The 18,930-nt window shown below is 46.2% G+C and overlaps 2 protein-coding genes across 7 annotated transcripts in view; both read right to left on the reverse strand.

The window, feature by feature from the left end:
- Window positions 1–751: 751 nt before the first annotated feature.
- Window positions 752–9,001, reverse strand: LOC110503672 (transmembrane protein 25). Of its 3 annotated transcripts, XM_021582115.2 has the most exons (9): window positions 8,567–9,001; window positions 7,254–7,364; window positions 6,708–7,058; window positions 4,496–4,795; window positions 4,152–4,286; window positions 4,018–4,051; window positions 1,787–1,890; window positions 1,507–1,587; window positions 752–1,264 (listed from the first exon to the last, which is right to left on the reverse strand). In XM_021582115.2, exons 2-9 carry the CDS (start codon window positions 7,333–7,335, stop codon window positions 1,191–1,193), a joined length of 1,161 nt encoding a protein of 386 aa, XP_021437790.2. In that variant the 5' UTR covers window positions 7,336–7,364; window positions 8,567–9,001; the 3' UTR covers window positions 752–1,190. The 3 variants fall into 3 exon arrangements, with proteins under 3 accessions (XP_021437790.2, XP_036817935.1, XP_021437789.2); XM_036962040.1 differs by lacking the exon at window positions 8,567–9,001 and having other exon boundaries at window positions 4,505–4,795; window positions 7,254–8,560; XM_021582114.2 differs by lacking the exon at window positions 8,567–9,001 and having other exon boundaries at window positions 7,254–8,560.
- Window positions 9,002–10,010: 1,009 nt separating this feature from the next.
- The window catches only part of LOC110503671 (serine/threonine-protein kinase SIK3 homolog), a 44,379-nt gene continuing 35,459 nt past the window's right edge, over window positions 10,011–18,930 (reverse strand). For 2 of the 4 annotated variants that reach the window (XM_036962045.1, XM_036962043.1), the window contains 9 exons: window positions 18,143–18,262; window positions 17,541–17,599; window positions 17,175–17,278; window positions 16,695–16,992; window positions 14,495–15,195; window positions 14,119–14,285; window positions 13,711–13,840; window positions 13,068–13,194; window positions 10,011–12,333 (listed from right to left, as the gene is read on the reverse strand). In XM_036962045.1, the coding sequence (XP_036817940.1) occupies window positions 13,073–13,194; window positions 13,711–13,840; window positions 14,119–14,285; window positions 14,495–15,195; window positions 16,695–16,992; window positions 17,175–17,278; window positions 17,541–17,599; window positions 18,143–18,262 (1,701 nt within the window). In that variant the 3' untranslated portion in view covers window positions 10,011–12,333; window positions 13,068–13,072. Of the gene's footprint in view, window positions 12,334–13,067; window positions 13,195–13,710; window positions 13,841–14,118; window positions 14,286–14,494; window positions 15,196–16,694; window positions 16,993–17,174; window positions 17,279–17,540; window positions 17,600–18,142; window positions 18,272–18,930 lie in introns of all 4 variants that reach the window. The other 2 variants (XM_036962044.1, XM_036962041.1) reach the window with 1 other exon arrangement.

Genomic DNA, 18,930 nt, shown 5'->3' on the forward strand with positions numbered 1-18,930 from the left:
CACACAATCACATCTAGCCAGTCAGCAGTGTCAGAACCATAAAATATAGGACAGTATCACTTCCCTCTCAGCAGTGTACAACGAACACAATCTGGGATATATAATTGTCATATGTAAATGTCATTACAATTTCCATCAGAGTAAAGGCTGCATTTCCTCCCACTGGCTCAGCACACTGAAATGGGCCAACAAAAGTCTCTGGGCTCCATTACAGCAGAACCAGCCCTTCACTGTCCCCTGATGATGCCCTGACCTGCAAAGCCCCGATGACCTCTGGTGACAACATTAATATGACAAGCCAGACAGACCATCATATGTAAATCAATAGACAGTTGGATCCGTCAGTCTCCATCTTAACTACGGTAAAGATTAGCGCCCCCTGCTGGTTGAATAAAAACAAAAAGCAGAATTCACCGTCCATAGTCAAATCCAGTCATATTCATCTTTATTAGATTTATTTTATACACATATACATATGAATACAAATATACATATTTTATACTTGTAGATGAATATCTATTGTTTATGTATATAGCCATAGAAATATGTCAGTTCACATACATTGTCTTGGACATTATGATATACAAAGAACATGAAGCATTCCTTAATCCAACAGGAGTTCATGGTTATGGTACATGATCAACAGACTGTAGTATATGGAGGAGTGATAGGTGTCAGTCAGTGTAAACCATCTAAAACACGGGTACAGTATACTTTCCACACTGAGTATCGGTTTAGGTGTTTAGAGCCATCTAAATTTATTCACTTGATGTCACAACTGCACCCTTCTGGTCCCAGATCTGTTTGTGACATATAGTCACACCAAACAGACAGACAGCACAAACAGATATAGGACCAGGCTACAGACTTATACCTGTCAGCTTGAAATACACTAACCAATCAACATAAGACCTGATATTCTGAGTTTCTGATTTTCACGGCATCAAGTTGGAATGTGATTACCTGCTGTAATAGGTTCATCTGGACAACCCCAGAGTGAGATCGCTAACTACAGTATCTTCCTAACAGGTTCCCCGTGCTGGTCTGCGCCTGTAATCATCTCAGCATCTCTATTGGTCCTTGTTGAAGATGGTATCGGCTGATTGGTTGACTGGCAGTCGTTCCACAGGTTCCTTTTGGCCCATTGCACTGTGGTTTGACCACCCAGTGGTGGAACTGGGGCATAGTAGTCAGAGCCAGATCTCATCACTGCTCTTGCTGTTCACCTTATAGATGTAGCCCACCATGGGGTACAGGGCGAAGCCTGGAGGGGGTGTCAACAACAACCTTTAGAACAATGTACGGACATATGTGGTGCACAGTATATACACACAAACGAGAATTATAGGCTCACACACATCCAATGGTATATATAAACACATCCACACGCTCCGTAACACGCCTGAAACTATGTTACACATTATATTAGTGTGGAAAGTGTAGACTGGGCCCACTCATTTCCATTCAACAGGCAAGCTAACCTTAAACATCTGAACCCTGTCTTACCCCTGGCAGCGTAGGCAGCAGACAGATCCTCCTCTTCCTCTCTCATCTTGTCCCCAAGGTGGTGTTTGGCGGTCTCGAGTGCTACAGAGAGACAGCATGGGTGATGAGGAAGTAGAGTAACAGATGGGACAGAGTCATAGAGAAGACCACAGGGACAGATGCCAGTGCCCAGGGCACCAAAATGGCCACTGTTTCCAGTTGCTGTAATTGCTTTGCACCATTGATGAGACTTCTGCCTCAGTTCTAATGAGGCATCGGTCTCTCAGCAGTAGTGTCTTACCTTTATGCAGGGTGCTGAGGTCGTTGAGTTGCATGTTGGAAGGTAGAGACATGTTCTCTCTGGGTAGGGATATCTTGTCTACCTTCACACTAGATGATTCCATACTGAAACAAGAGTCATGGCGTGTATTTATTACTGCACACCGTAGCAAAACGTTTCTTATTGGATAAGTTCAGGTATGCCCATCCCCGTTTTGGCCTGTTTGCGTCTGTTTGCTTCCTAGTGAATACACCCATGTGAAGTATATTATTATACAGACACTTGCCTTGTGTACTGTACTGTAAATACTGTAAATACTTAAAGAGGAGCATGAATACAATACATAGGAAACAGTGGCAACACGTAATTCTGGGCAGGTGGGGCAGAGGGGCATGCCTGTTTTGCATGTTATTTTGGCATTAATGCAGGTCAGATATCAGTTTTCAAACAATGTAAAAAATTATGCATATCTTTGAGTTATTTTTTTTGCTTTCTTGAGGAAGGCAGCTCCAAAATGCAGGTGTTTCAGCCCAGCTCAGTGCATTCTGTGGTGGTGGGGCTAGCCAGCGGAACATACAGAGCGTTGCTCAGTGTTCTGTCACTCATGGGGACACTACGTCACTGCCAAGTGTAAGAGGAGACCTTGAAAATTCTAGCACTTTGGGTGCTGCCATAGTCACATTATAAAAGTGTCCATCCAAGAAGGCTCAAGGTCATTGGCCACAGATAAAATTACGTCAAATCACGTTACATGTACAGTAGCTTTGACTGGACTGATCACGTCAACGTCATACTTTCCCAGTCTGAGCTAGCAGTCATCATCGTGAATCAAGTCGACAATCTACTGGCAAAACCTTTTTAATCCTTGTCATATGAAGAGAAATAATGAAGAGAAATGATGGGTAAAACGTATCGGTGCTCATCGGCCATTGGACATAAATATTACACAACAACAAGTTGGAAATCACAAATTTAACAGGTGGTTTGGAAGGAATCAGTGACCGTGGCTGTGTGGTCCCAAATATGGCATTAAGGGGCTCTTTTCCCCGAGTTTAAAATGATAAACATTCAACATTGGCCATGCTGTCAATGAAGCATGATTTGGGTCATGCTCAAAACAACAACTCGGAACTGCGAAAACTTGACTTTAGTGAGTTCAAGACAACCGGGAAGTCGGGAATTAACGAGCTCCGACTGGGAAAATACGTTTTGAACGGTCATCCAACTTGCTTTGAAAGCACCATAAATCCAGTGAATGCCAGAATTTGATGACAAAATTCCACCTTCCTGTTCAAGTGAGCACAGCACAACAAGGTGAGTCCAAAAATGTATTGTATGCTGCGGCATAAATTCTGTAATATGCCAGGGAGATATGTATACTGTACCTAAGAAAGTAATACTAAGTGTATGTTGTGTAGTAAGATTTTAGTAGGCCATATGCCTCACCCTAATAATTTGGCCTATTTACCCTTCTTAATTTTGCCTACTGTTCTGACTGCTCTACTGTAGCCTATAACCTGTTTAAGTGAAATGTAATCATTGAATATTGTAAAAGCTTTCATTGTCTGCTTATATGCCCCCTTATTTGTCCTACAGTTCTGACTTGGTGTACAGGGAGAACACTGTAAGAATGACCCATATTCTGAATTCTGTTGCTGTACATTTCAAAAGTGCTAAACAAATAATTATATTGACTAACGGTTATGTCCGTCCTAGCTCGCTCATTAAGGTCTTAATCGAAGTTAAGGATTTCCTTTCATCCGCTTTTCGTCCCCTTATGTCATAGTTTCTCCATCTCAATTGTTAGTAGAAACCACATTTGTTTAAGCAAGTCAGCCATATCAGCTATGTTTATTTAAAAAGGTAGTAAATGAGGCTGAATGAACTGTTTCGCTGCCAGACAAGGCTCCGCTGATAGCCAGGTGTAGCAGTGGTAAGATGTTGGGACTGCTGTTCGGGCAGCTTTACGTAGGCCCTAACAGTTTGTGGGCACCGTATGTCACCATTACAGTGCAATTAATGTATTGTTTAGTGTTGTGCTGTGTAGTGGCTTTGCTGGCATGCATCACACTTTTCTTTCTTTCTTTCCCCACCAAGACTTAGCACATGCTAATATCGCCACTGATAGGTATTACGTTTTAGCAGACACTCTTTTCCCGAGCGACTTACCATAGAAAGGCACATTTAGACACATACCTATGCTGACAACTGACACAAACAACAGACCGACTAACTAAATAAATGTACGTTACCATTTTTTCGCCATTATAATCTCGACTGGCTCATCTGAAAAAGAGCAGACATTCTTCAGAGACTTAAAGCACTTCATTCACTGTACCATCAAAATACAACAGTTCCTCCCACCCTCCTTGCTCCCCTGTCTCACCGATGATGGCCTTGCCCTTGTTCTTGTGCAGAAGGCAGAGCACCAGAAGGCTGAGGATGAGGAAGGTAACGAAGCCCACAGCGCCCCCTGTCAGGATGCCCAGCACCGGCACCTCCACCCTGGACTGGAGGAACTCTGGAGAATACAGAAACAGGGGGCCTATGATCTGGGCTGTAGTGGAAAAAAGGGCTATTCACACTACTGAACCGAGCCGAGCTGGGACAAATCAAGCTATGCTCAGCTGGCCTGGTTACGCATCCACCCTTCGCTGAAAAGAACATATACAAGACAGTTTGTTCATGTCGGCGGCATGATAGTAAGAAAAGGGTCAAAGTGATATTGACCTGTCAGACCTGCCAGAGCTAGGTTGCTCTGAGCTGCACCGACACTGTTGCTGGCGTTTACGGAGACATTCCCTGATAGGCTGCTCGGGGCAACCTGCAGCGTGTGATTGGTCAGCCAGGGGTAGCTCCGCGAGTCCAGGATGAGGAAGTCCGAAGTGTTGGCCACCAGCTGACCGGACTGGTCCATCCAGGTGATGTGGGCAGGGGGGTTTGACCGTACCAAGGCAAAGAGGACCAAGGAGAGGCCAGGGTCTGAGGTTTCAGTGTAGTGAGCGTTCACACGCAGAATCTCTGGCTGGACTGTGATAGAAAAGGGGAACAGAATAAAGAGAGGGAAACTGAGCATCACATCAGTTCAATGTACTACTGGGTTTAAATAACCTACAGTGGTGGGATCATATTGGATATTGATATTAGCACTGCGGCCAATGATAATACAGTGCCTTGCGAAAGTATTCGGCCCCCTTGAACTTTGCGACCTTTTGCCACATTTCAGGCTTCAAACATAAAGATATAAAACTGTATTTTTTTGTGAAGAATCAACAACAAGTGGGACACAATCATGAAGTGGAACGACATGTATTGGTTATTTCAAACTTTTTTAACAAATCAAAAACTGAAAAATTGGGCGTGCAAAATTATTCAGCCCCTTTACTTTCAGTGCAGCAAACTCTCTCCAGATGTTCAGTGAGGATCTCTGAATGATCCAATGTTGATCTAAATGACTAATGATGATGATAAATACAATCCACCTGTGTGTAATCAAGTCTCCGTATAATTGCACCTGCACTGTGATAGTCTCAGAGGTCCGTTAAAAGCGCAGAGAGCATCATGAAGAACAAGGAACACACCAGGCAGGTCCGAGATACTGTTGTGAAGAAGTGTAAAGCCGGATTTGGATACAAAAAGATTTCCCAAGCTTTAAACATCCCAAGGAGCACTGTGCAAGCGATAATATTGAAATGGAAGGAGTATCAGACCACTGCAAATCTACCAAGACCTGGCCGTCCCTCTAAACTTTCAGCTCATACAAGGAGAAGACTGATCAGAGATGCAGCCAAGAGGCCCATGATCACTCTGGATGAACTGCAGAGATCTACAGCTGAGGTGGGAGACTCTGTCCATAGGACAACAATCAGTCGTATATTGCACAAATCTGGCCTTTATGGAAGAGTGGCAAGAAGAAAGCCATTTCTTAAAGATATCCATAAAAAGTGTCGTTTAAAGTTTGCCACAAGCCACCTGGGAGACACACCAAACATGTGGAAGAAGGTGCTCTGGTCAGATGAAACCAAAATTGAACTTTTTGGCAACAATGCAAAACGTTATGTTTGGCGTAAAAGCAACACAGCTGAACACACCATCCCCACTGTCAAACATGGTGGTGGCAGCATCATGGTTTGGGCCTGCTTTTCTTCAGCAGGGACAGGGAAGATGGTTAAAATTGATGGGAAGATGGATGGAGCCAAATACAGGACCATTCTGGAAGAAAACCTGATGGAGTCTGCAAAAGACCTGAGACTGGGACGGAGATTTGTCTTCCAACAAGACAATGATTCAAAACATAAAGCAAAATCTACAATGGAATGGTTCAAAAATAAACATATCCAGGTGTTAGAATGACCAAGTCAAAGTCCAGACCTGAATCCAATCGAGAATCTGTGGAAAGAACTGAAAACTGCTGTTCACAAATGCTCTCCATCCAACCTCACAGAGCTCGAGCTGTTTTGCAAGGAGGAATGGGAAAAAATGTCAGTCTCTCGATGTGCAAAACTGATAGAGACATACCCCAAGCGACTTACAGCTGTAATCGCAGCAAAAGGTGGCGCTACAAAGTATTAACTTAAGGGGGCTGAATAATTTTGCACGCCCAATGTTTCAGTTTTTGATTTGTTAAAAAAGTTTGAAATATCCAATAAATGTCGTTCCACTTCATGATTGTGTCCCACTTGTTGTTGATTCTTCACAAAAAATACAGTTTTATATCTTTATGTTTGAAGCCTGAAATGTGGCAAAAGGTCGCAAAGTTCAAGGGGGCCGAATACTTTCGCAAGGCACCGTATCTGCGTAAGCAGAAGGACTGGGGTTAATACTGCCTTTGGATATGTAACTTTAATTCAACAAGTAAGTGAAACCTTAACAGCCACAACATATTATCATATTAACACATTCCCCACACAACATCAGCAGATCATTCAACAAGCCTCCTCACACTGCACATTGAGGGTGACGGTGGCGTTGTAGCTCTCTCCACTGTGAGGGCTGGAGGCGGCACATACTAGCTCTCTATCCCACTTCCTGGCTCTCAGAGAGAAGGTGCTGTTGTGCTTGGAGTCCGGTGTCAGCAGCCCAGACTCCTCCCGTGATGTCACCACCAGGCGCCCGGGTGTCCGCTTGTCCGACGGCGGTGTCTGTCGCTCCCCGTTAAGGTACCACGTCAGCAGGGGCGGGGCATGAGGATTCCAACCCTCTGATTGGCAGTTGAACTTGTGGGTGACATTCTCTTTCAGTGTTAGTGCAGCTCGATGCCGTCCATCAATTTTGGGCGCATGTTCGATGGCACCTGGACAGAGAAGTTGATGTAAAAAAGTAAAAAGATGTGCCCTTGAAACTCAGTGTCTATTTCAATGTACTTTTCATTGGTATCTCATCAGAATCTTTATCAATATACTGTAACTCATAAAGAACCGAGTAGTATACTCTGTGAGGTGGTATATTTTCCATCTCTTAGTTTTTGTGATCCAGTCTTGTTACTGACCTGTCCATGCCCAGGCCAAGGTGTTTAGCAGCAGGACAGTGGTGCCCGGCACCTGCCTCAGACACACACACTCCATGCTCATCCACAGGACCACCAACACACACCTGCTATCTGCCATGATGTGCACTCGCAAGCACACACACACAGGGATAGAGAGACTGGCAGTAAGTGATTGCTCTCCAGTGACTGAATAGAGGGTTTACACAGACAAGAGAATGAAAAGCAAAACAGAGGTGGACAAAGAAACAGACAGAAACAAGACAGGGAAATAGAACAGTGTGTCAGATATGGAGAGAAAGAGAGAGAGAACATGGACATAAGAATAGCATTAGCTCTAGAAAAAGAAAAAAAAACACTGACAGAAAGAAAGAGACTGGGACAAAGACCGTAAAAACACACAGGAATAAAGAGGATAGATCCCTAAGAGAGACAAAGAGAATGCGGTGAACACAGATAAACAACTAGTGTGAACAGACAACGTCAACAGAAGAGCAGTAGCTTCCTGGACAATCCATGAAAAGACACAGGAGTAGCCAATCAGAAAGGATACAACAGTACGAAAGACAAAGAAATAGCCAAACTGCGACGGGATATAGAGACACAACGAACAGTGATGACGAGAGGTAGAGTAAGAGTTGATTATGCTCTTCACAAATAGACCCTGACTCCACAGAGTATTGAATCATTTGCTGGCTGTCTAACTTTGATTTGTAAGGAGCTGCAGTGCAATACGCTGATATAGACGCCATCTGAGTAAATCTCTAGCAGTAGATTAAAAAAACAGGTCTGTTTTAAAGGAGAAGTCCGTGATTTCACACCACATACGTGCAAATCAAATGTGTGAAAAAGCACCAGAAATGACCAACGCCTGATACTATCAATCCCGGATCATCATGGTCACATGATCAATGTGTCAGCGCCTTCCAGTAAAGCGGGCATGCAAGCACGACATCAACACAAAGGTGACAGCATGAGAATAGCATTCCATAGTACTCCCCAAATAAACAATGGCGCAATCAGTCCAGTAAAGAGAGGGCTGGAAGCTTGTTATCATAACAAGCACAGGCACGATGGATGGAAGAGAGTAATGGGCAAGAGGAGTGAGAGCTAGAGGGATAGACTCTGCGCAACACACTAAATCTGCTGTGCAGGGATGCATGCAGTGTCCTCAAAACGCACACATACCCAAATATACACAGCATTGTCTTTCAAACTCAGATAAACCAACACACACACATAACAGTCCTAACCTTTCTTCCCCCATTCTTTATTTTTGTCTCTCTCACACACACAAATCCATGTTAGTGTGTTACCTTGGCACAGTCTGCAGATGGTGGTGGGATGATTCAGCCTGTCGGTCCTCCATACATGCTGGGTAGGGTAGCAGAGGAGAAGAGAGGCAGCACCCCCTGGCTCACTCAACTACACACACACACACACAATCCTCTGACTGCAGCAAGCAGCATTTAGTGGCTGACGCAGGCAGTCATGCTGTCGCCACACAGACAACGAGAAGGGGAGAGAGGAAAGAGGAGAGGGGGAGCGAGAGGAAAACGGGACAAGCTACGCAATGCATCCGTCATTCAGTGAGCCAGTAGCCACGTATTACAAGGTGTGAGAGAGAGAAAAATTAGGGGATGGCTGGAAGGAGAGTGATGGGGGAGAGGGGGGTCATTCTACTAAGACACAGGGGACTAGCTCTTATCCACTTATCTTGCACATCTTCCAATCGCAGGCCCACAGCATCCCTGCCTGCCCCTCCTCCATTAAATCCTATAAGGCTCCTTAGATCTGTGCTCAGCTACTGTTGCCTGAAAAGCCACTGCAGTGCAGCTATAGACAGACAGACCAAAGAAGCTGATCACCGAGCACTGCAGCCCTGAGGTAGAAGGATGTAGATCAATAGCTTACCCAATGATCCCCATTCATCCCGACAGTGCTCCTGTGTCAGGGACCAGGAGGTCCTTTCCTTAACTCTCACAAATACAACTAGAGGATCAACTACCCAGGAGGATTTCAGGTGTGTGCCTTATCTATCACAGCCTGTGAAATCTGGAGTATATGGCAGGGTTGATCACTTTTTAAATTCAGTCAACTGAGGAAGGACACTGAAAATCCAATTCTAGTGGGAATTTCAGTTTCCTTCCTGAATTGACTAAATTGGAATGGAACACAACCCTGCTGTAGTGCATGAAGATGTTCGTACATGTATGACAACCATTAACTCTGCTCCTCAACGACAAGCAACTGCTCGTAAGTTGAGGACAATCAGTATGGCATTCAGACTGACAAAAAACAAGCAGTATGGCATTCAGACTGACAAAAAACAAGCAGTATGGCATTCAGACTGACAAAAAACAAGCAGTGTGACATTCAGACTGACAAAAAACAAGCAGTATGGCATTCAGACTGACAAAAAACAAGCAGTTTGACATTCAGACTTACAAAAAACAAGCCGTGTGACATTGACTGACAAAAAACAAGCAGTGTGACATTCAGACTGACAAAAAACAAGCAGTATGGCATTCAGACTGACAAAAAACAAGCAGTGTGACATTGACTGACAAAAAACAAGCAGTGTGACATTCAGACTGACAAAAAACAAGCCGTGTGACATTCAGACTGACAAAAAACAAGCAGTGTGACATTCAGACTGACAAAAAACAAGCCGTGTGACATTCAGACTGACAAAAAACAAGCATAAATTCCCAGGTGGTATACAGATTCCTTAAATCTATTGATCACCCAAACACAATGTCTTTTTAAATTATTTATTTATATATATTTATTTAATTCATCTCAGTTTGGTTGGTAATTCTATTTAATCATCGTTGTTGCACTTTAGTATTTTTGTACTCCCAAAAACAAAATAAACAATAGAAAGAGAAAACATAGGATACAGGTGCCGAGCAAAGAGCTGGTTTACAGATGATGAGAGGGAAGTCAGACAGAAACAGACAAGGAAGAAGACAACGAGGTGCTCACTCATCAGCAACACACTCACAGTCCCTTGCTGGACCATGATGCACTAGGAGTCCTGCGGACAAGGTGGGGATAGGGAGGCGGATCATTCTCCCACCCCCTCTGCTCACTATCTGAACTGTACATACTGCGCTGGGGTCAAACTGAAGCAACCGGTCTTTCTCTGGTCAGTTCCTCATTTCTCTCCCTCTGAAGAGATGAAGGACTGAATTCAGTATTGGGGCTGGAGTAGGTCTCACTTGATGATCATGTGACGAAGGGAGGGAACGATATAGAGCAAGAAAGAGATAGAAAAGGGAGGCAGCACATGTGCAGAGTAGTAGTCTCCTCCTTGGATGTGGCCAGAGCTGGGCCAGAGTCGGGAGAAGAGGCAATGTCCAGTGTGTGTTGGCCAATAAGGGGGCGATGAGGTCCGAGACGGAGGGTACCACTGCAGATTGGGGGAGCGAGTGGAGAAGGGGGTCTGTCCATCTCCGCCTCTAAAAATGTCTTACGATGATGATGGTGAGGATATGTCAGCTATATTACAGTTCCCCTCCGTTTCAATGACTGCATTCCCAGCACCGAACCACCCCACAACCCATTGCCTGCCAAATCTACCCCCCCAAAAAACAGAAAACGATAACAACAACGACGAGATCAATGATTGAAATGATAAAAAGTAACAAATAACCACTCTCCTCTTCAAGTGTCTCGATAATAAAACAATAAGAACAATCTTTTTTTATGACAACAAAGAGGGATTTCTCCCTGTACTCTTTTGGCTAAAAATCTCAATATTCAGAAAAAAAAAAGAAAAAAAAAAGATATCTGAAGACATCCAAAAATACAAATAATAACAATAACAATATAAAAAAATGCCTCCCCAACACCCCCCACCCCAAAAAATGGGATACAGCAATTGTGGTCTATACATGGTGTCGCTGTACAGGGGAGGAAGAGGAAGCATGTCTGTTAAAACTACACACAATGCCACACTGTCACAAAAGGTGGCAGGGGAGTGATGGGGAGTGGAAAAAGAGGGAGAGAGTAGGATGGAATGAAGAACGGGAGGGGGGGGGGCAGAGAAGGGCATAAAACAAGAGAGAACAAGGGGGTGACAAAAGGAGAAGGCAATATGGGAGGGTAAACAGGGAGAGGAATTAAAGATAGCTTGAACCGAAAGTGCAGAATTTCTTAAGTAATCAAAACTAAAATGTTGTCTTCCTTGCAACACAGGACAATTTTTTTTCCTTTAATAATAATTCTCATTATAATCATAATAACAATAAAACTTATTTTACAGAAAACAGTAATAACAGTAATGATCATAATTTCTAGATGAACATTAGCCCGTAAAAATGAATTTTAAAAACAATTAATAAAAAGAACAGAACAGGAAAACAAAATAACAAATGAGAGCTGGTTGTGCTGTGCGATCCTCGATGTCACTGAGCTGTTTTTTTTTTTTTTGCGCCTCTGAGCCTGACCCAATCCCACCCCTGCAAGCCCAATGGAATGGGTCACTCATAGGCTCTGAGATCACAGCCCGCTCCGGAATGGTCCACTGGAATACAGTGGAGGGGAGAGGGAGGAGCGGACAGAACCTCACAGGAATCCCTGCGCACAGACTTGGTGTGAATACTTTGGGTTTGTGGCTGAGTGTGTGCATGTGTAAGTTTATGTTATCTATACGTTTTGCCTGTATGAATGTCTGGGACATTGAGGCGCATGAGTATGTTGCTATGGCAACAGTTAGGAGGAGGAGGGGGGGGGTAAGGGGGCAGGAGAGCGGGACCGCAAGGGGGTAGGAAGGAAGAAGTGATAGGGGGAAGCAGAGCCCAATCTATCCAATCGGACGGAAGAGCAGAAATGGAGAGAGCCAATGATGGCAATGCTTGCTAGATGGCTGTGCAGAACAGAATGCTGGCATTGAACCCACTCCCCTCGCCCAGCCAATCCCCCCCCACCCACCCCGGGCTGCAGCCTGTAGGCTGCCTGCCCTCCCCCAAGCCCCATGACTGACGGACTGCGCCCCCTCCAGACAGACAATGGCGGTTTGGCGTGATGCTGCTCAACACAGGTGGCTGATGTGGACCTTTATACACAGAAGACGCTCCTAGGAGAGAGAGAACACAGAGGGACAGAGTTAACACTAGGGGAGAATTTCAATTGTCTTTCTTTGGTTCCTTGTGCCCTCTCTCCTTGCCTCCATCTCAAAAAGCATATCTGAGGATCCCCCCCAGTCCTTCTCATCCAATGAGCTTAGAGAAGGAAGTAAGGAGAGAGGTGAGGAATCAAGGTAATACCATTGAGATTCCCTCTGGATGTCCCCTAGCTAGGAGCACTAACACTTCTAGTCCTGTTCACCTCTTGACCAACCAATGAGAATCGTATCCTAAATGACCTGCCGGGCTAAATGAAAGTTTAATTAAATGACAACTGATCTAAGAACAGCATTAACATTTTGGGGCGGCAGGTAGCCAAGTGGTTAGAGCGTTGGGCCAGTAACCGAAAGGTTGCTGGATCGAATCCCCGAGCTGACAAGGTAAAAATCTGTTACTGTGCCCCTGAACAAGGCAGTTAACCCACTGTTCCCCGGTAGCGTGTCAGTGTAAATAAGAATTTGTTTCATCTAAAAATGAAATAAACAAACAGTGGCAACAGTATGGACAACCATTGACATGAGTCTGGTAAAGGACATTCACTGACTGTGTAGACTGAGTTCGGGCAACAGAGTCATACTGTGAGGTTGGTCCAAAATGGCTCCCGATTCCCCAAATATAGTGCACTACTGGTCAAAAGAAGGGAATAGGGTGCCATTTGAGACGCAGACTAAGTGCCTGTGCGTACCTGTGTTAGACCCCGGCCTGCTCCATGCTGTACTGCAGGTCTGGGGGTTTGTAGCTGTGAAGGATGTTGCTGGTGCAGGACGACGGGTAGCAGGCTCCAGCGTGGAGCTCTCCCTCCACGTCACATACTGCCAGGAGAAAACACACACACACACAGCCTTTCAGAATGAAGAACTCCTCCATGTTCAGGGCAGGTGGGTGTTGTGAGTGCATGTGCATGGTCCTCCGTGGCTCCATTGGGCAGCAGCGGTTAGAGCGTTGGGCCAGTAACCGAAAGGTCGCTGGTTCGAATACCCGAGGTGTCAAGGTGAAAATCTGCCGATGTGCTATTAAGCAAGGCACTTAACCCTAATTTATTCCAGGGGCGCCTTACTACTATGGCTGACCCTGTAAAACAACATGTCACTGCACCTATCAGGTGTATTTCACAATAATATTTATAACGGCAGGATTATGGGTTAAATTCCCTTTGGGACCACCAATAGAAAATGCATGCGGTTAAGTGTCTTCTAAAATGGCATATATTGTTATACTATATATTAGTCCTGTGACAGAGATTATTTTAGAGTTCACATTTTACTTAGACCACACTGCCACGTTTCACTCACTTTACCTCGTTTGGTGTGTGTGTAGGTGACACTGACCTGACTCTTCCCGCTGGTGGAGCTGCTGGCTTCCTGTCAGAGATGATTGGCTGAGGATGTCAGACATGCGGGCGGAGCTCAGAGCCTTGCCAGCCAATAGGCTCATCCCAGACATGGGCTCGGCCTGGTCCTGAGACGGTACAGAAAGACACGTTAAGTACATAAACGCACGCACACAGACAATTCCAAATTGACCCCGAGTCCCTAACCCTAGGCATGCCACACAGATCTGAAAAGGTACGTATGAGCAACAAGGTCCATTGTGCCCTCTGATAGTTTACCTAGCCTAAGACCTATCCATTGAAACTATCCAGTCCTTTGAGAGCTACACAAGAGGCTGAGAGATTCTGTAGATTCTACTTCTGTGTGTCCCAAACGGAGCACATTATGGCACCGTGAGAGACTCACATAGGCGTCGTCGCAGGTCTGGATGGTGTGGTGGCGCTGTAGCTGGCCCCGGGGCCGATAGCCGTCCCCCTGGGGGCCCCTGGTGGAGTAGCCCACTCCGTTACGGTCAGGCACGCCCTGCTCCATAACCTGCTGCCCCTGGGTCCTGCAGTCAACATGCTCATTGTCTGGAAGGGGGATGAGAGGGAGGGAGGGATTACTGAATTTGCTAAGTTAACAATGTAGAATATAGCTTGTGTGACCGAAGCAGGAATGTGTAAAAAGCATGTGAGTATCAGCATACAGGGATGTGAAAGCTGTTTGACACCATAGAAATAGAATGTACAGAATCTAAATAGTCCTTCTATTTCTACGGTTGAGCCTGCTTGACCCTTACCTCTGGTTGTGGTGGTGCTCCTGATGTAACCGTGTCTGTGTGTGGGGGAGTTGTAGGGGGGCGTCCCTCCCTGGGGGGGGCCCAGCAGGTCATGGCCGTCCCCACAGCTTTGGGCCTTGGCCAGGAGGCCCTCATGGTAGCCGGGTGGCAGGTCATCCTCCTCCATGCTCTCTGAGTGGGGCAGGCTGGGGGGCTGGACGTCTGGGGGCCTGATCTGGAGGAGGTGGTGGTAGGGGCTTCCCGGCTCCAGAGACTCCCCTTGGCCGAGCTGGCGCAGCAGCAGCATTTCCGTGTAGTCCTGGGGCACGTTGGGGGAAGTGGGGGGTGCCGGTCGAGGGCTCTGCCTCTTCAGCAGGGAGGCCAGGTCCTGGGGTGGCAGGCGGGGGTCGGCGTGGCCCGTCAGGGAGTGGCGGGGAGAGAGGAGACCCTGTAGGGTGGGGGTGACATGCTGCTGGGGCCGGTACTCCAGGGGGGTGGGGGAGAGGAGAGCCTGCTGCAAGGCAGAGGGGCTCCCGTAGCCCCCGCCTCCAGTGCCACCGACCACCCCACCCTGGTAGCCCTCCATCCCTGGCACCTTGAGGGAGGTCCCCTGGAGGTAGGGGTTGTAGCCCCCCACCACCCCCGATGGCCGAGACCCCTCGCCGAACAGATGGGGGTTAAAGGCAGCCTGGTCGTATGTGTTGAACCGTCCGAGGCTGCGACTGGGGAGCGAGGGACCAGGGAAGAGAGGGGAATAGTCAGCTTATATGCTACTTGCAACAAAATGTACCATCCAATGCAAATACTTCTGAGAGGGGAAAAAAACAAATACACCATTGAGATGAAGTATTTTGGATTAAGGAAGTATACAAGCAATAAATGGCAGTTATTATTAGTAGTACTATAAAAATTAAATGAGTTAATATGAACAGTATGAGTGGTGAGAGAAGTATGACAAAACACAAATATGCCTACGTGATTCTGACATGACAATACAATTCTACATCTTCAATACAACAGTTTGACCCACTATTATGGGTGATAATTAGCACAGAAGCCTTCCGGAATTAAAGGAGTCATGGTATTGAGTGACAACCTCAAATACACCCAAAATCTGTTGCTTTGCCAGAGGAAATGAAAGGAAAATCAAACGATGAGGTAACCACCGAGCTTGTCACCCCCTCTCAGTGAACGTGGTCTAGGCTTAGCATAGAAATACAACACAGACTGTTGGGTGAATACGTGTTTAGGTCCTACAGTGTTACTACCAGCTGGGGTGGAGGAGAAATACAACACACAGACTGTTGGGTATAGGAATTCCTAGTTCCTACCAGCTGGAAGGGACACTCCTACCCCGAGCAGTCATCCCACCACCTACGCCCATTTAGTCAGCCAATCTCAGCGGGGGAATCAGCGGCGGTGGGACGTCTCCTTATTCAGCCAAGTAGGTTTTTTGGTTTATCAAAACACTTTGGTCACAGTGGTATTTCTCAATGTAAAAACCCACAAGATTTTGTCTGAAATCCACTAACCTATCAAGTGTAAGACCCTGTTGTCCCTGAATAGCAGGGGCGTAAACAACTCATTTCGCCCCGCAGGTCGCATTCGGTCTTCACAGAGGTCCCGAGGGCCGCACTTAATATTGATTACATTTCCTCGCAGTCAAAAAGTGCAAAAGATAACATTACCTCTATGCATTTTCTTAATGCTCCCTGACTGTCTAGCTTTCCTTTTCGAAAGGGCCAGATTGAATGGGCTCACTGGGTCCATTTGCTTGACACCCCTGCTATATAGAGTACTTTTGACCAGGGCACGTGGTCTAAAGGAGTTCAGGATATAGGGAAATTGGCTGCCATTTAGGATGCCTCCCATGCTGCCTCTAAATCCCACCTCCCAATAATACAGGCCCAAAAGTATTTACACCATGGGCAACACGGTTTATAAAACATAATTATGAGTGAGTTTTGGGTTTCAGGAACATGGCTTCCTACGGTTGACTGAGGTATGACAGACTGAAATCTACAATAACTGAAGGAGGGTGGGGGGGGGTAGATGAAATGGAGGTATTTACAGTGTGAGGACATGCGAGAAAGTCCAAAACACAGAGTTGAAGAACATGAAAGTTTAAGAAAAGTGATGGTGGGAAAACTAAAACTAAAATCAAAAAGTGCAAAGGGGAACAGCCATGACGGGTCAGCCACACAGGCAGCGTGAGGGTCACCTGTGGGTCTCGGCATTGTCTGCGCTCAGCTGCTTCCCCAGGACCCGGTGGGAGCCCGGCGTGGAAAGGAAAGCCTGCTGCTGGCGCTGCAGGGCCCCGCCCCCTCCCAGCTCCACCTCTTGCACCTGGATAGTCACCTGCTGCTGGGGCATGGGGACACCCCCCCCACGGGAAGAGGAGCAGGGCTGCTGCTGCTGGGGGGGCAGTGTGACGGGGCGGAGGCCGCAAGGGGGGGGACTCCCGCTGGAGGGCTGGTAGAGGGCGGGGGCTTGCTGGTACTGCACCGCTGATGGTACACCTGGGGGGAGGAGGGAGAGATCAGTCAGTCAGGAGAGAGCTAATACACCTACAAACAGGTTATTTCAACCATCACTTAGTCTTAATAAGGGATCATTAACAATTTTGTCATATTGACTGATCATTCAGTCCTTTAGTCCAATAAAAAGACAAGTAGGAATAAGGGGTGGAGTTAGAACTCACCGTGCCCCTGCATCATCGCTGTTGGAGGGGGACTCTGATTGGGCTGTCTGAAAAGGTTGTTGCTGGGATGTGTAGGCGGTGGGCTGGAGGGCTGGATATGCAACCTGAGGGAAGGGAGAGAACAGACAGGGATGTAAATAACACTTAAAATCAATAGAGCAGCACAAAAGCCTGGCTTGTTGGTGGAGCTTCTCTGATCTGCACGACATGTGTTTAGCAGACTATTGCCATAGAGCGTGTTCCATTGAACCTGTGCGCATAAAAATAAATGCTTTTTTTTTAAGACACTAATGAGTATCATCAGTCTCTTGCTCAGAGTGTGCGGGTGTTGACAACTCAGGTTGTGTGTGTGTGTGGTGTTTTCACCTCTGGAGCTGGTGGGTAAGGTGACTGGGCTGGCAGTCTCCGTGTCCCAAAGACAGGGCCTGCAGAATGGAGAGAAAGATTTAGCTAATGGGGAAACTATTTAGGAACGCATAATGGCATGTGTTTACGGTGTTTGTGTCACATCGACCAGCATTTCCCAGTGTGTGAGTGTCTTTCAGGCTCAAAGTGACTTGCATCTGCTGGTGTAGAAAGCACTGCTCCAGCTGATACAAACCACGCAGTGTGTGTGTGTGTGTGTGTCTCTGTGTATGTGTGTCTTTCTCTGTGTGTGTGTGTGTGTGTGTGTCTCTGTGTATGTGTGTCTGTGTCTTTCTCTGTGTGTGTGTGTCTCTGTGTGTCTGTGTCTTTCTCTGTGTGTCTGTGTGTGTGTGTCTGTCTTTCTCTGTGTGTCTGTGCCGTTCTCTGTGTATGTGTGCCTGTGTATGTGTGTCTTTCTCTGTGTGTCTCTGTGTGTGTGTCTGTCTTTCTCTGTGTGTCTCTATGTGTGTGTCTGTGTCGTTCTCTGTGTGTGTGTGTGTGTCTGTCACCGCGTGCGCGCGCGAGTGTGTGTGTGTGCCTGTGTCGGTGTGTGTCACAGTGACCTGTATCTGCTGGTGTAGAATCTGCTGTTCCTGCTGGTACAGGAAATGCTGTTGTTGTGTGTGCTCAAGCAGCCTCTCGTCCTGGGGGCAAGCGTACATCTTCTGCAGCTGCTCACACTCCTGGTACACATACGCGCACAAACACACAACAAACATATTGTTGTTAGAGACCACACAAAGAAAGACAGTGGAACCTGAAATATAATGAATAGCATTACTTGCGGTCACTTTCACACAGAATACCCCATCCGACGATAATATAGAATGCAACAATAAAAGAGATTCAAATCAATTCTTTGTTGCATGTCAGAAAAGGCCATTTCATTCTTATGTATTTTGGATGGGCAATAAAGCTTTTTGATTTAAATTGAATCCATTTCAGGGTCTATGAGGTTTGTATGTAAGGCATGTGGTCCTTCCTTACACTTTTAAAATGGCTGTTAACTCCCTAATACAGACCGGTTCTGAAGTCATCAATATAGAATTTTCCCTATTGCCCTGTTGTGTACTGTTACAACGACCTTGGAGATCCCTCCGCCACCCCTCTAGCGCTAGTCTCTCATCACAGCCTCGACATTAAACTGTTAAATCGATTAGCTGATATCTAGCCTGGTCCCAGCACTGTTTGTGCTATCATTTTGGCATGACAAAGAGTTGACATGATAGCACAAACAGATCTGGGACAAGGCTAGCGGACTTGGTTCTGGGTCACGTAATGACTTCAGCTTTGACCGAGGGCAGAAGTACTGGCAACATCAATGGCAGCTTGTTTTGTATTGACGCTCACC

The sequence above is a fragment of the Oncorhynchus mykiss genome, chromosome 24 (assembly GCF_013265735.2).
Source record: "Oncorhynchus mykiss isolate Arlee chromosome 24, USDA_OmykA_1.1, whole genome shotgun sequence".
Taxonomy (NCBI): domain Eukaryota; kingdom Metazoa; phylum Chordata; class Actinopteri; order Salmoniformes; family Salmonidae; genus Oncorhynchus; species Oncorhynchus mykiss.

What these genes read in the sequence shown, in the direction of transcription:
- LOC110503672 (XM_021582114.2), bottom strand. Translation starts at nt 7,371, where the DNA reads ATGGCAGATAGCAGGTGTGTGTTGGTGGTCCTGTGGATGAGCATGGAG. An exon ending in CGTCACCCTCAATGTGCAGT is followed by an intron (nt 4,796 to 6,707) that starts GTGAGGAGGCTT and finishes TTTCTATCACAG; the next exon opens with TCCAGCCAGAGATTCTGCGT. An exon ending in CAAGGGCAAGGCCATCATCG is followed by an intron (nt 4,052 to 4,151) that starts GTGAGACAGGGG and finishes GCTCTTTTTCAG; the next exon opens with ATGAGCCAGTCGAGATTATA.